Source organism: Carassius auratus, unplaced genomic scaffold (assembly GCF_003368295.1).
Source record: "Carassius auratus strain Wakin unplaced genomic scaffold, ASM336829v1 scaf_tig00003842, whole genome shotgun sequence".
In the NCBI taxonomy this organism is placed as follows: domain Eukaryota; kingdom Metazoa; phylum Chordata; class Actinopteri; order Cypriniformes; family Cyprinidae; genus Carassius; species Carassius auratus.
Window position 1 is genome coordinate 19,897 of NW_020523558.1, and position 15,986 is coordinate 35,882.

The 15,986-nt window shown below is 37.1% G+C and overlaps 1 protein-coding gene across 3 annotated transcripts in view; it reads right to left on the bottom strand.

Moving 5' to 3' along the window:
- LOC113070399 (tetratricopeptide repeat protein 7B-like) overlaps positions 1–15,986 on the bottom strand; it is a 38,345-nt gene that overhangs the window by 15,440 nt on the left and 6,919 nt on the right. For all 3 annotated transcript variants that reach the window (XM_026243684.1, XM_026243685.1, XM_026243686.1), the window contains exons 4-15: positions 11,882–12,015; positions 11,047–11,168; positions 8,172–8,250; positions 7,551–7,723; positions 6,135–6,198; positions 5,549–5,686; positions 4,608–4,691; positions 3,976–4,080; positions 3,709–3,826; positions 2,290–2,347; positions 2,124–2,196; positions 1,181–1,341 (exon numbers count right to left, since the gene is read on the bottom strand). In XM_026243684.1, coding sequence (XP_026099469.1) covers positions 1,181–1,341; positions 2,124–2,196; positions 2,290–2,347; positions 3,709–3,826; positions 3,976–4,080; positions 4,608–4,691; positions 5,549–5,686; positions 6,135–6,198; positions 7,551–7,723; positions 8,172–8,250; positions 11,047–11,168; positions 11,882–12,015 — 1,309 coding nt within the window. The remainder of the gene's footprint in view (positions 1–1,180; positions 1,342–2,123; positions 2,197–2,289; positions 2,348–3,708; positions 3,827–3,975; positions 4,081–4,607; positions 4,692–5,548; positions 5,687–6,134; positions 6,199–7,550; positions 7,724–8,171; positions 8,251–11,046; positions 11,169–11,881; positions 12,016–15,986) is intronic.

Genomic DNA, 15,986 nt, shown 5'->3' on the forward strand with positions numbered 1-15,986 from the left:
AAACACACACACAAACCGGACAAACACACAAAACCCTGGAGGGAAAACAGGGTGAAAAAGAGGGCCACGGGATTGGAGGAAAAAGAATGCTGTTGTATTTTTTTCTATTATGTAAGTGGCTGAAGCACACAGCCAGAAGGGCGACAACACACACACACAAACAAACACACAGATGGAGAGGACTCTGATCAAATCGAATGAGAAGAGAATTTGTGTGGGGACTGCCCAGTGCTTCAAACATCCAACACACACACACGCATACTTCTAACTCGTCTAATTGAAGATGCCAGCAGCAGATATGTACCCATCTATCCCAGCTGCTACAGCAAACACAAACATTCTCATTAGAGTGGGCACTGTGGCATGCCTCTAAATGTCTAAACACTGCCTGCCACTGTTTATGTGTGTGTGTGTGTGTGTGTGTGTGAATGCTGTGCAAAAGAACATGGAATCATCTGACTGATCTCTGATCCAAGAATAGCTCCTCGTCATTCTCTGATTGGCTGCCGAAAACTATATCAATAAATAAATAAAGCTAAGTCTAACAATTAATACTAGCACTTAAAATTTCTTGTCTATCCTATTCTTTAAAAAAAAAAACACACATAGCTACGGAGTCTGTGCTAGACTAACTGAGACTTGTCATGGCACTTGTATACTGTTCTTGTTCTGTTGTTGGTCTGATTGCTTCTATTGTTCTCATTTGTAAGTCACTTTGGATAAAGCGTCTGCTAAATGATTAAATGTAATTGTCAACTACAAGCTCGAGAGGTTAGATAAAGTGAGTGAGTGAAGTGAGTGAGTGAGTGAAGTGACATTCAGCCAAGTATGGTGACCCATACTCAGAATTTGTGCTCTGCATTTAACCCATCCGAAATGCACACACACAGAGCAGTGAACACACACACACACTGTGAGCAAACACCCGGAGCAGTGGGCAGCCATTTATGCTGCGGCGCCCGGGGAGCAGTTGGGGGTTCGATGCCTTGCTCAAGGGCACCTAAGTCATGGTATTGAAGGTGGAGAGAGAACTGTACTGTACATGCACTCCCCCCACCCACAATTCCGTCCAGCCCGAGACTAGAACCCACAACCCTTTGATTGGGAGTCCAACCCTCTAACCATTAGGCCACGACTTCCCCCTAAAGTGTGACAGTGACTGTGAGTGTGTTAGACTCACATGAAGTTCTCGGGATATTCGCTGAGGGCCATCTCGATGATGTTGAGAGCATCGTGGTAGTGTTTTTGAGCTGACAGCAGCAGGGCCAGCAGGTGCAGTGAATGAACATCATCGCCCTGCAGCTGTAACGCCTGTCGTACATAACCGAGAGCCTCTGGAATCTGACATATACACACACACAAGACGCTTTTATTAGCTGATTGTTTAATCGGACCAAGAGAGAAATGAGAAGGAAAAAGAACAGAATGACATCTGGGGAGAGAGACAGACAGACTGAGAGGGACATAAAGGCAAAATAAAGTTCCCATAGTAAGAACAATGAGATGTGAGGGTTGGGTGATAAATCAATATTCATATTTGTAAAAAAAAAAAAAAATATTGATAATTAATTAATTAATTTGATACAACCAAGATCATTTCTTTCATCCATACAGTAAAAAGTTCTGTTCTTTCTGTTCTTCTTTGCTTTAAATAAATTGTTATATTTGTATTTGACTATTATTTTAATTTATTAGAATTGATTTCACTTGACATCATTTTTGATAATACAAATAATAGAGAACACAGGAAAAAAGAAAACAAAATTTAGGGAAATTCAAATGGGGTCCTAAATGAGAAGGTAGCTTAATATGTTGAATTTAGTCGTAAACCAGAAGCATGTTTGATTTTGAGAAGCTCTGATTACTTTCATTCCTGAGGTCTAACAAACATGAGGAGTGCATGTCCTTCCTCATTAATGGTATAAAAAATAAAATAAAGTGATAAATATCAATATTGAATGAAAGAAAAATATTGTGATCATATTTTTGGCCATATTGCCCATCCTAGATGTGGCTTGAAGCAGATGAAATAATCCACATGTAAATACTTATAGGCATCATCTGAGAATGAGATGTTTCATTCTCACTGGCTGTGTGCAAGCAGCAGATGTTGATTCTCCTACCTGTCGAGATACAGCCAGCTGCAGCGCCAGGTAGAAAACAGCTAGGTGATCAGTGGGGGACAGACTCTGTGCCCTGAGAGAGAGAGAAACAGTGTGTTACGTCAGTGAGCACAGTATGTGAGTGTGTGTGTGTGAGAGAGAAAATTTAGGACAATCTGAAAATCACCTCTGGAAAGCACTCAGCGCTTTTTTCTGATACTCTTCTTGCATACCTCGAAGAGATGCTGTAAAGACAGACGTCATATGTGAGAAAATGGTAAGGACAAGATTTCAGATCCCTTAATGTTAGAGAAAGAGCAACACAGGATTATAGAGTGTATAACAGAGGGAAGACAACGTATAGAGAATTGCAGGGTTATTAAATTATATAATTGTTATTACAGAGTGTGTTAAATAAGAAATTAGAAATATTATAAAGTATACAATTTATAAAAAAAGGTGTAGAGCATGTTAGAATGCAGAGAAAGCATATAAAGCTTTATAAATGCACTGCATTAAAGTGTGTTATATAAGAGCAGAGACAACTCAATTACAGAATTGGTGCAGAACAGTGTGGTTCCTCACATGGGGGCAGGGGGGAAAACTTCCCACGTGGGCCATTAGGATGAATACAATTATTAAATCATATTTTTAAACATTAATGAAAACTTAATAAAATGATCCCCCATTAAAAAAACTGGAATAATAATTACACCCCCCCTCCACCAATAACTAATATTTTTTATAGAAAAACATGCATAATCAGAATCTTGAATCTCACAGAATCTCAAAATGAATTGTGTTTAATTAATTTAATATATAAAAAAGCAGCATTGTTATAATTATAGCAGAAATACCAGAGGGGGGCTTTGAATAATGCTAGTCAATGGCTGACAACCACCCTCATCATAAAATATGGAGGAACAAATAAAGCATTATAAAAGATGAAAAGTATACAGTGTATTATAGAGAGTGGAAAAAACATGGAAAATTATATTTTGGGATAAAAGAAATCGTTTTTTTTTTATATAAAGGACAGAAGATGGGTAAAGACAATTATAATTATTCTACAGAGAGGTACAGAGTGAGTGATACAGAATAGACATTACAGAAAGGGTATAGAGTATGTTATATAGAGGACCATTATGGAGTGGTTCTTTAGGTGCATTATATAAGGTAAAGAAAAAAAAATGCATAAAAATACATTGGGAAGGTACAGAGTGTGTTAGAGGGTAGAGAAAGGGTATACAGAACTATAGAAGGAATTAAATTAAATTAAATTAATGCATTTAGCAGACGCTTTTATCCAAAGCGACTTACAGTGCATTCAGGCTATCAATTTTTACATATCATGTGTTCCCGGGGAATCGAACCCCCAACCTTGTGCTCGCTTGTTTGCTAGCGCAGTGCTCTACCAGTTGAGCTACAGGAACACGAATTACGGAGACAATATAGACTGTTATAGAGAGATACAGAGTGCATTACAATAAACAAAACCAGGATGTAAAGTATCATTATAAGGAAGGTATAGAGTGTGTTACAGAGGATACAGTAAAGATTATAGTCTTATAAAGGTAATGGTGCGTTCTACTACAGGTATGCTTACCATCTGTTGCTCTCAGGCTGTAGACGAGGCCGATTGCTAGGTAGCCCTTGGCCCTGAATTCAGCCGCCTTCACACCCATATCAATCACTACTTTAGCAAAGCGCTCACCTTCTTCTAGCTAAAACACACAAATACACAGCCCATGTCATCATCACCATCTCACTGTTCGTGGACGGTCTATCAGTGATGATTTAAGGAGTCGTAAACAGGTCAGGGTAAGCTCCCCGATTTAGCCTGTGTATATTCCCATGATTCCTCTTTTATTACCCAGTGCAGGTTTCCAATGCACAGCTTGACGGCCAGCAGTGGAATAGTGGGATCATCTGGCTTTAGTCTCATACACTCCTTCAGTACCTTCACTGCTCGAGCCGACTACACACACAAACACCAAGACAAGAGTCATCACGAGTATTACTAGTAGATTTATATTTTATATATATATATATATATATATATATACATATATATATATATATATATATATATATATATATATATATATATATATATATTTTTTTTTTTAACTCACACATTCGTTTTGACACAGGAATAAATTATGTTTATTAAAATATATTAAAAGTATAAACCAGTTAATTGTAATTGTAATAATATTTTACAATATTAGTTTTTACTGTGTTTTAAAATACAAAATGTTTATTTATTAAAAAATCTTCAAACAATTTATAGACCCCAACATATAAATAAGAGAATATAAGTGAGTATTAAATATATAAGAGATTTGATTTTAAACTGATATAAAATAAATTATATTAAAGGACTTTAGCAATATTAATTTTCATTTCACTAAAATCCTAACTTTAAAATTGGCTGATATTTCTAGGTTTGCTATTACTATGGGAACTCTGAGGAACATTGAAAGCAGAAAATGGAACGCTAACCTTCCCAGCAGCCATTAGTGAAAGAGCGAGCTGGAACCAGAGATGAAACTCCTCAAAGGCAAACTTCATGGCTCTTTCGAGACACTGTAGAGAGGAGACATTAAGATAACCTCAGATAAGACTTGAGAACATTAATTATGACCCCCAACAGACACACACACACAAAGGTCAAACACAGAGCCAGGCCACGTCTCCTGCTGAAGATTACCCAGAGTGCCACAGGCATTCAGTGTGTCTCTGAGGCTTTGCAGCTAATCACACTAGCAGCTTAGCAGAGAGCAATTCATTGAACAATAAGATCTATATAACAAACAGCTACACAAACACACACATGACCCTGCAGAGGGCACACACTAAATATGACAGGCTCCTGGGGCCCTGTGATTGCACAACCAAAAAATCCTTGAATGCAAAAGGAAGAGCAAAAAGTTATACGGAGTCCAACATTAGCAACAACAGCATGATCAACAGATGGAGACGGAAGAGAAAAACCTGCCCAGGTACACTAATGAAAACATCACACTACAAGCCAACACACACACCAAAAATGCTTTTCTTTGCCCGCCTGTTATGTCCTAAATAAGCCAGGCTTGTGAAAACAAACACTGCGCCTTGTCCGTGGCAAAAATAAAACATTAAGTATAAAGTTATTAATGATGCTGTTTGTCAAATTTGTGACATGGAGACTTAAATTGAATCTAGGTTTGTTCTGAATACAAAAAAGCTATATAATATAATATAATAACATGAAATCATATATTATAAATACTGAAGCAGTATTCTGGTGCACGCACACTATTATAACCTCTAAAGCAGACACAGACATTCACACAGTGGTAGTGTAGAGTGCAGGTCTGGTCAACCACACCAGGAGGTTTAACTCGTCCAGCTGAGGGAAGGAGTATTCCAGAATGTTCCCATGAGTGTGTGCGGGACCTCACCTCTGAGAGCATCTCATACTGTCCGCGTCGGCCGAGCGCGATGGTCAGCAGGTCGTACACCAGCGAGGCGCTCTGGAGGCTGATGATTCGGTCGTTATTGTGTTCAGGGATTCGACTCAACACGGCGTCTCTGTTAGCCTACGATAGATACAGATATTAATACACAAATTCAAAACATACAGGAGTACACTAGACTATTGTTCAAAAAAAAAATGTATGCTTTTGAAATAAATCTCCTTATTTGATCAAAAACAAAGTTAAAAAAAATCTATATTGTGAAACATATTTATAATAAAATTAAAATAACGATTTTCTATTTTAATATATTCCTGTGATTCTTTGATGTTTTGAAAGTTCAAACAGCGTTTATTTCATTTATTTAAAATTCAAATCTTTTGTAACATTATAAACATCTTTACTGCCACTTTTGATTAATTGAATGTGTCCTTCATCAATTCAGTTATGAATTTTCAAATAAAAATGAAACAGAAGTGTACTATGCAAGGGATAACTGACACACTACTAGTAAGATTAGATGTTAAACCACAGCAGGTCAGAGGGTCACCAGATCTTTACTGCTACTCACCATGGACTCGCTGATTAACAATAGGAGCAAGGCCTCCTCTGTGTTCTCCTGTGGACAAAACAAACTAGAAAGAGAGAGAAAGGCCATCATGAATTTTTCCATCCATGACATCATGAATACAGTGACATGAAACAAACTTTCAGGATTCTGATCAATTAATTTTTTCCCCTTGTTTTAATTTTCATGTTACATCATAAAAATAAATAAAAAATTTTTGGACGATATCCCTAAAACAGGCAAGAGTGGAAAATGATCAGCAAAATGTCACTTTTGTATATGATCTGGGCATAAGTAAAACATATTCAAAATAATTGTTGCAATATATTTGATATATTTGGGATATTTTGCATCTCTCAGGATATGTTTAGGATATAAAAAAGTAATCAATAATTCTATGATTTATCTGATGCAAACAAACATGGATTATTGTGAAACATGTGAAAGCCTGCAAGAATAAAAACCTAGTTAAAAATGTAGTAATCTAAATGTAATATTATCTGTTTTACATGCAAATATTAACATTTGCACAATTTTTAAACAAAAAAAAAAATAGAAAGTGGACTATGTACATTGGGCCTAGAATCCAGGAAGACCAATAAGGCTCTTCCTTATTGGCCCCTGGCCATGGAATGTGATTTCTACTGAGGGCGATCTGCTCTCCTTGATGTGATTTATAACCCCTCCCACCCCCAACCCCACTTCTCTGAGATATACATATCTTTTTCCTTTTTTTTTTTAATCAAGGAGCTCCCCTTTATATTTTGAGTGATTTCTGTGACTTCTGTATTTTCTACATCAGCCCCCACCCCCCATAAACACCAAGGGGGAACGGCAAACCCCCTTACACACACACACACACACACACACACACACACACACACACCCCATACCATAATCAGAACTGGGGCCACAATTTACCTTATGACACCATTCATTGTCAACATTGAAGATATGCCTTTTTTTATACCCTTATCAGGCAACGTATTTTAAGGGAAACGCATATTTAAAAACGCGATAACAACACAAACAACATATGACTTAATTGTCTTGTTCAACATCTCAAGACAGTTTTGTATTGCATTTTTTTTGCTGAAAAAGTAAGATTAATATATGTCTACTTTCTACATTTTCTGAATGTCCAGCTCCATGGGCGGACGGGTTGACTTTAGGTCAAAATGACAAAATGAACACAGAGAATTTGAATGATGTGATGTGACCCCCATACTCCAAACAACCTCAACTGTGATAATGAGAACAGTATTGGATGAAAAATATTTCCTCTTGCCTCCTACAAAAATTTGTATCTGGTACACATTGCTTGTTTTAGGCAACACATGAAACAGTGGTGCCAATCGTGAACATTCCAGTGTTTTACTTGTATATACAGCATATATTATTTTGAATGAGATGTGCTACTTTTCTCCTGAGTAGGTGCGTGGGCGGCGGCTGAGGGCGTAGTCCTTAGTGTGAGGGGTGGGTCTGAGAGGGTCATCCAGGGGGGAGTGGTTAGGGGGGTCTTCCAGTGGGTTCCAGTAACTCTGCTCACACATGCCCCTCAGCAGGATCTCTGCAAGCTGCCTGGCGATAGTCTAAACACACACATATACAGAAAGTTCTCAGCCCGATACATAAAATCCTTTAAATAAAGCTTAAAAGATAAAACTCTAAAAATTAAGATTAAAATGTATGTACAATTTCAAAAAAATTATTAGAATGATATTATATTAAATATATTATGTCAAGCTCTAAAATATTTTATTATTTTAAATGGTATAACTGCAGAGAAATTGCTATATTTTTAAGTTAAAATACTTTTTAAAAGCCTTTGCTTACAAATCATAAAACAAGTGGAAACCCATTTATAAACATATAATTTATTAAAAAGAAGCTGTCACTAAAGCAGAAGTAAATCTACTGAAATCTTCATGGTGGGATTTTGCATTTTGTCTTGGATAATGATGGACCTCGGAGTCAGAAAGTTTGAGAACCACTATTCTACACAGAGACAACACAAAGCCATAAACACACACAACGCACCATACGCAGGTTCTGAGTGGTTCTGGTCTCAACGGCTCGGAGAATCTCTCGGAAGCGGCCGACACCACGGGTCAGGTTACTGCAGCACCGGGAAATGGAGAGAAAACAGATCCATTAATCATCTCTAGAGAGCTGAAAAAAACCTGATGGCTGACATCAACTCATTTCTCATCGACTCCATACAAACTTTTTATTATACGAACACATGGAAAACAAGCACGCACCCTCAGGACTGGTCAGACCTCTGCCACGATTTAATGAGCTCAAGCATCAAGCAGTCAAACTAAAGCAGTTTATTGTCAATGGACAGGAAGTTACCAGGGCCTGTAGGGCACATTGATTACATGAGTTCTGGATACAGATGCACCTATACGTGTTAGCACCTGTCAGCGACTGGGGTCGATATGCTCAGACTGCCATATTCCCACAGCCTTTTTACAAACTGACAGCACACAAACACACACCATGAATGTGTAAAAGACCAGAGAACATAGCTTCGGGCTGTGGAGGTGTGAAGCGTTGCAGAGATGCATGTGAATGCAGGGAGAAGCAGTACAGTATGTGTTGAGAGAGACAGAAGTGTCGAAACTGGGATAAGAGCGAGCATGACAGAGAGAAACAGAGCTAACAAATAAAACGGTCAATTCAACCACCATCTTTAAAAACCTAATAATTAAATAATACAAATCTTTGTAAAATTCGAGCTTGTAAAAATTGACGTGTTTCAGAAGACGGTGCATAGAGGAGCAACAGTAAAGTACATTATGTGGAAAATAATGTGTGTTTTTTTTTTACCTTAAACCCCATAAACACATTTCTTTACACCAAATACACAAAATAATGTTCTTTTTAGCACAATTTTTTAGCAAAGCCCTTTAATATCTATTTCATACAGTGTATTATACTGCTTTGATGCCTAAATTCACTTTTTTGTTTTTTGTTGTTTATGGTAATTTGGCTTTTTGTTTTTAGATAAAAGTATTGACTTTTGCTATCAGCCATATAAAATAATAGCTGTAATTTTAATACCTTTAAATTACTCTACAGAGTTCAGGCTGAGGACTGAACATGTGTTATTCTGTAGGAAATGCATGTTGTGTCAGGTTTAAAGACATTGCCTTTCAATCATTAATGAACCTAACATAAACATTACCCACAATGCACCAATGCAGTGGTCATATTTCACTCAGATGCATTTCAAGCAGTGACAGAAGCCCCACCTGCATCCATATGGAAGCAGACCACACACTCACTGCACAAATAAATAATGATGGCGAGTCTCATACTGGCATGTGTAAGTCCACCACACGTTTTATTCTAGTACTGCAAATCAGGAAAAAGAGCACCTAACCGAACAGAACAGAGATGAAAAATGAATAGGACAGAAGATGGACAACTTGTCTCTTACTTCTTCAACCTTCCAATGTCTTCCCTTTCCCTACTACAACAGACTGATCACTGAATAGACTGCATAGTAGATCGGTTACTCTCTCTACAATCAGAAGGTGCATTTGGCAGTGTCTGCTACAGCTACACTACCGTTCAAAAGTTTGGTTTCAGTAAGATTTTTAAATCTTTTTTAAAAGAAGTACCTTATGTAAAATTGAATGCAGCCTTTATGTTGAGAGCGTGCCCAAGATGCTTTAAAGGCTGCTTACATAGGCAGCTAACTATGTTTGGCTTCTGTGTGTGCTGCTACAGTAAAAGCATGGCACTACTCTACATGAAGATAGTGTAGGGATACGTACGAGTTGTCGTCAAACATACGACTCCATGATGCAGAGGCCGTGGTGCAGGGGGAGAGTGTGGCATCAGAACACACATAAATAACGTGAAACACACAGACATGCAAATGCTGAGAACTACAGAGGATCAATTAAGCATTTAGGGAAAAAAAGGCACTCAGACAGACAGAGAATTAGTGGGCAGACAGAAAGCTCAGCAGATTCCTAGACCACTCACTGAAGCACGTGTCTGAGGGAAAGAGGAGTGATGAGGAAAAAAACAATAGATGTTTGAACAGAGGGAATGAGAAATGAATGGTGTTTCTAAAGGAAGCATGTTTGGGCTGCCAATCATAATTGAGTGTTGTGCTACAGATAGAGCTGAATTGTATATTGAAAATTATACATGCAACATATTTGAGAGGATTTTGCTGGTGATATAAAGCTACACATTTTTTATTTTATTTGACTATTTAATTTAGTCAAATAAAAAGTTAGAGTGTGTTACTAATCTAGTTCGTAAAACCTTGATAAAGTGGGTTTGATTCGTTTGTTTGAATCAATTCAATCTGTCAGCATCAATCATTTATTTCAAAATTGTATTTAAAATATTTTTTTTAATCACTATTCAGAATCATCATTGCCATAACATTACATTTCAAATGTTTAGGGTAAGAAAGAGTTTTTTTTTCATATTTTTTAAAGAAGTCTCTATGGATCCATTTCTTTGATCAAAAAATCAATAGAACCAAAAGTTATCTTAAGTTAAACTGTTTTAAAATGTAATTTATTCATGTCATGTCAAAGCTGAATTTTCAGCAGAAATTGTTATTATATGCTGAATTGATAATCAAGAGTAAATAATAATTCTTGGATGAACAAAAGTTCAAAATAAATTATTTAAAATAGAAATCTTTATTTTAATAATCTTTAATTATGAATATATTTTGTCACTTGTGATACATTTAATGCATCCTTGCTGAATACAATTATTAATTTATGTTCATGACTTTCATTAATCAACTTAAATCTAATTAGCAACAGGGGCTGTTTGTTCTAAATAGATATTGTCAAGACAAATATGGAAATATATATTTTCAGATATATCACCCAGCCCTAGTTCCTAATAATGTAAACACTCAAATACTCACCCATTTTTAAAATGAATAACATGAGCCCTCTGAAGTCCTGTCTCCAGGAAGTAGCCAAGTTCCTGTTCCTGTGTGACCGGACCGGGCTTTGGACTGCGGTTCTGAATGCCAACACTAAGAGCCTGAAGACAGGACACAAGTCAATCAAATATTACTGTCAATCATAACTGAAACAGCCTCAAACTCTTTCCTGGACACTTCCTATTAGTTATTCAGCAAATCCAGACCAAATGTCTTCTAAAGAAACACAGAGTCAGGCTGTTTACTATGTTTACCCGGGGAACACTTTAGAGAGGATGGCGGTTGGGAGAGTACGAGTTTCTAGCATGAAGGTCAAACGTAAAACTTCGGCATCACCTAAAAAATGCAGTGTCAACACTGCAGCAGAACACAAGCTCTGCCGTTCTCCTCTCTCACCATCATTCACTCTCTTTCTCTCTCTCTTCGCTCCCTCCCTTCTCCACCACGCTAAATCACAAGCAGTAAATACTGAGCGTTGTGCAGGGGAATAAATCTGGGCACTACGATTCTAACAAAGAGAATTAGTGCTGTGAAAACCATTCAAAGGAAACGGAGACTCATCTTCCTCTGCAAGAAAACAAACTTTGACCTGTAAAAAGCTTTAATTGTGATTTAAAGTTCACAGGTGGGACAGGAAGAGATTAGTCTCACGGATGGCTGGCTCTCTCCAGCAGTAGTGTGCAAATCTCTCCCGCTGCTAAGAAAATCTATGTAGATTTAAAATGTCTATGAGAATGGGAATATGAGAATGGGAATAAAAAATGTGAAAATAGAAGAAGAAGAAAAAATGTAGTGAAAGAATATTTGGAAATACCTTTTCTACCTCCTGAAGATAGAGCAGGGCGATGTCTCCGGACTTCTCATAACAAGTGATTATTTCCTGGTCTCGCTCTGCGTTACGACCGGACAGTGACGGGGATGCCATGGGCACTTTCTCCAGACAGAGACCTATGAACAAACAGCAGAGAGAAGAGATGACTTACACATGCCAAGAGCTAGAAAGGCACACAGAGTTGTCCTAGTGCTCTGGCACATTCAGAAAGATCATTTTAATAAAGCTAATCTGAAGTGTGAACAACGACCTAACTGGTTCCCTTTTAGAGCCATGTGGTATAGCAGTACAATAAAACAACCATCAGCAATTAAGTAAATAATAATAATAAACAAAAAATTACACACACACACACACATATGTGTGTATATATATATATATATGAAGATTTCAGAAAACAAAAGTCTATAAGTGCCATTTTAAATTAAACATGATTATGTTTAGTTCTTTCACTTTGATGAAAATGAAAAGAATCTATTGAAAATTATTAACAGCACTTAAGAGGCTTGTGCATCATAACGCCTTATCCACACACACACACACACACACACACACACACACACACACACACACACACACACACACACACACACACACACACACACACACACACACACATTATTAAGTTTTTAAAAATTGCTAAAATTAAATAAACACAAATTCTATGAATTACAAATGATATTTAATGTATGTGCACGTTGTCCAAATGAACTACAACTAGAAAAAAATCAACATTAATAAAAAATCAAAAACTGAGATTTGAATTACTGAATGGACAGACAGCACTTACATTTCATAAGTCACCCAAAGCTGTTTATTTGTTGCTTGAGGAATCGATTTAGTATTGATGTCCCATATGGCTGCTATCACGCCAAAGCCAAAATTCTGCCATCAATCAAACCCTATTTCTTTTAAAATCATAGTTCCATTCATTTCTACTGAGCCACAGTATTCACTTGTGAAACTTTCAGAAGCACAGCACTTCTGTCAACTCTAATTCAAGTGACCAATGAAATACACTATTATGCTTTGATCCTTACTTTGAGGATATTATATTCATTCTTAAAGGGTCAAACTGAACAAGTTACGCTTTGTTCATATAATAAGAGTTTGTTTCCTTTGTTCTGGCCGGACAGAGGAATTAAAATACTGAAATATACATGTGTGAGAAAATCAAAGGCCTCAGACAAACCAGAAAAGCTTTAAATGTTTTAGCACAAGCTGATGTCTGTCGTATCTCTTTGCCTTGTCTGGGTCAGCTGAGAGCCAAGTAATGCGGTAAAGATACAAGAACGGTTCCTTAGACATGTCACACAATCTGTGGCCAATCTCTGTCTACTGGCTTCAGCTTCATCTTAAATCCCTCATAGCATGAGGAAAACAGGCCAGACTCAGCGCTCAGGTGGCTGGTAAACATGATGAGAGCTGTTTGTTTGGCTGCCGTTAGTATTGGGTTCTCCATGCAGATAAAGTTTTCATGACAGAATGGCAATGTGACAGGAAACAGAAACTGTAGCCCTCCTAACTATATTTCAAACTGCTTCAATAATAGATAACGGCTTAAAAACAGATATCACAGGATGAAGAAAACAGTCGGTTACCGAGACACTAAATGATTCTGAAATGAAAACGGAGACGAATAATCTATCACAAGCAAGAAGGTAATGACGAGGCCCTGATTAAAAGTGCCCTGTGAAGTCTCAGTAAGACAGGAGGAGAACGAGAGTGGACTGATTGGCATAATATATTAATGAACGGTTAAAGTCACCTACACTATTGTTTAAAGGTTTGGGTCAGTAAGACTTTTTTTTTTTTTTTAAAGAATTTATTATAGTTTTGTCTAAAAGAAGGCAAAACAGGCATTAAAATAATCTAAAACCACTAACAAATGAGACATTTTTATCTATTAATTTAACCCCGTCAACATCAGTTTTTTCAAAACCAGGATATAGGAGGCAGCCTAATTTAAAATTGTAATTCATGTAAATTAATAAAACCTTAAAATTTCGAGGGCATTTTACAATGAATATACACATACCTTTCATATACACACAGCATTTCGTTAGTCGTGAAAGGTTGTGGGTTCAATCCCCAGGGAGCACATGTTAGGTAAAAAATGTTAGCCTGAATGCAATTTGCTTTGGAAAAAAGCGTCTACTAAATGCATTAATTGAATTGAATTTTATTTTATTTATGCAAGGCCCTAAAATATTTTATAATGTAGAATGATGAGTATAAAAAAAGAGAACTTCAGGAAACCTTACAGAACCCAGAAGTGGCCTAAGATTAAAATAAGTTTTGAACGTACAAACATTGTTACGGATAATGAAGAGTCTTGGACTTGAAACAGTGGAGAACCACGCAAATATGGGCACAGAAATGACACACTCTAGCTTTATGGAAAAGTTCAATTCCGTGACAAAGTAAGGCATAGGGATTTTCTAAGGTCTTATTGTTCCACACCAATCCCCAAAGAGAAAAATGGGGTAAAAAACTGAGAGAGAGTGACAGAGAGAGAGTGTACATGCTGTAAATCCCTTTACCTTATATAGACTTGCTACACTGGAGCCCTAAACTTAATCTTAGAAGGTCTGAAAAAGCCACATTCACTTCTGTCTGGATACAGATAACATATTCATCACAAATCTGTTCCTCTCGACTGCTGCATCCCCCTAAACACACACATGTACCTCGACTTACAGGTTTAAAAGCCCGTTATACTAGCCAGCTCTAAGACAAGCCCCATTACAGTGACCGGGCTCTTTAATGACCTGCATAATGGCTGCAGTAAATCTGACGCCTCAGGACAGCCAGAGGGAGGCAAGAGGGAGATTTTGTATAATTTAGGACGAGAGTTTAATATACACAGGAGACGAGGCAGTATGCGCCAGTGAGATGACACACACACGTGTGTTTGTCTGTGGTATCTAGAGCGTGATGGATGTTTGGGGTCGAGGGAGGAAGCTGCCCCCCGTAGAAGTAGTTGTCAGTCACAGAAATGCTATGAGGTGATTGGATGAGACAGGCTCTGTGCCACCCTGCAGTTTTTCCCCAGAGCCCCACAGTACCGCCGATCTGTCAGAAGTCTGATCAAAGACCTCACGCTGCGGTCCTGGCAAACACATTCACTGTGCTCGGAATTAAAAGTGTGTGTGTTCAGAGCAGAGGATTTAGTAGCAAACACTTTTCTCTGCAGAGCATCACATACAGTATTACAGCAATGCTGCCTCCCAAAGGACAAAATATGAACTGCATGGATCTGGGAAGTATCTCTGCACTGTTTTGACCAGGCGAGCATAAAAAAATAACTGTTAATATAATTAAAGATGATATACACCAACCAAAGATATTTGAGGTTGGCAAGATTTATAGAATGTTTTTGAAAGAAGTCTCTCATACTCAACTAGGTCTGGTTTACAGTACATGATCAAACACACACACACACACACACGCACACACACACACACACACACACACACACACACTCACTCAAATAAATAAAATAAAATAAAATAAAATTATACTAAATATTTCCTTTTTTCAATAAATTCCATGTTAATATATTTCTAAATTGATTCCTTTTATGACAAAGCTGAATTTTCAGCAGCCATTACTCCAGTCTTCAGTGTCACATGGTCCTTTAGAAATTATTCTATAATCATTTAATATGTTGATTTAGCAACAAAGAATCACTTGTTATTAGTAGTATTCTCGAAAACTGTAATGAGACATTGTTAATATTTTTGGAAACTGATACAATTATTTTAGTATTCTTTGATGAATGGAAAGTTAACAAAAACTAGAATTTTTTTTTCTACATTTGAATTTTTTTTACTGTCACTTCTCATCAACTGAATGCATCATTGCTAAGTAAGAGCATTCATTTTTTAACGTAATATATAGAATTTATACTGCATGAAAAGTAAAATCCCACTGGTTAAAAAAACACTTCAAATTATTGTATAAAATATTGAATATTATCCTACTGCTGTGATTTTGTTGCATTGCGCAGCATTTTGCTTGCAGTAAGGACACAAATTTGTACTTGATTGCAGAAACATGATGTTTGGGTTCTAGTTATGCAAAA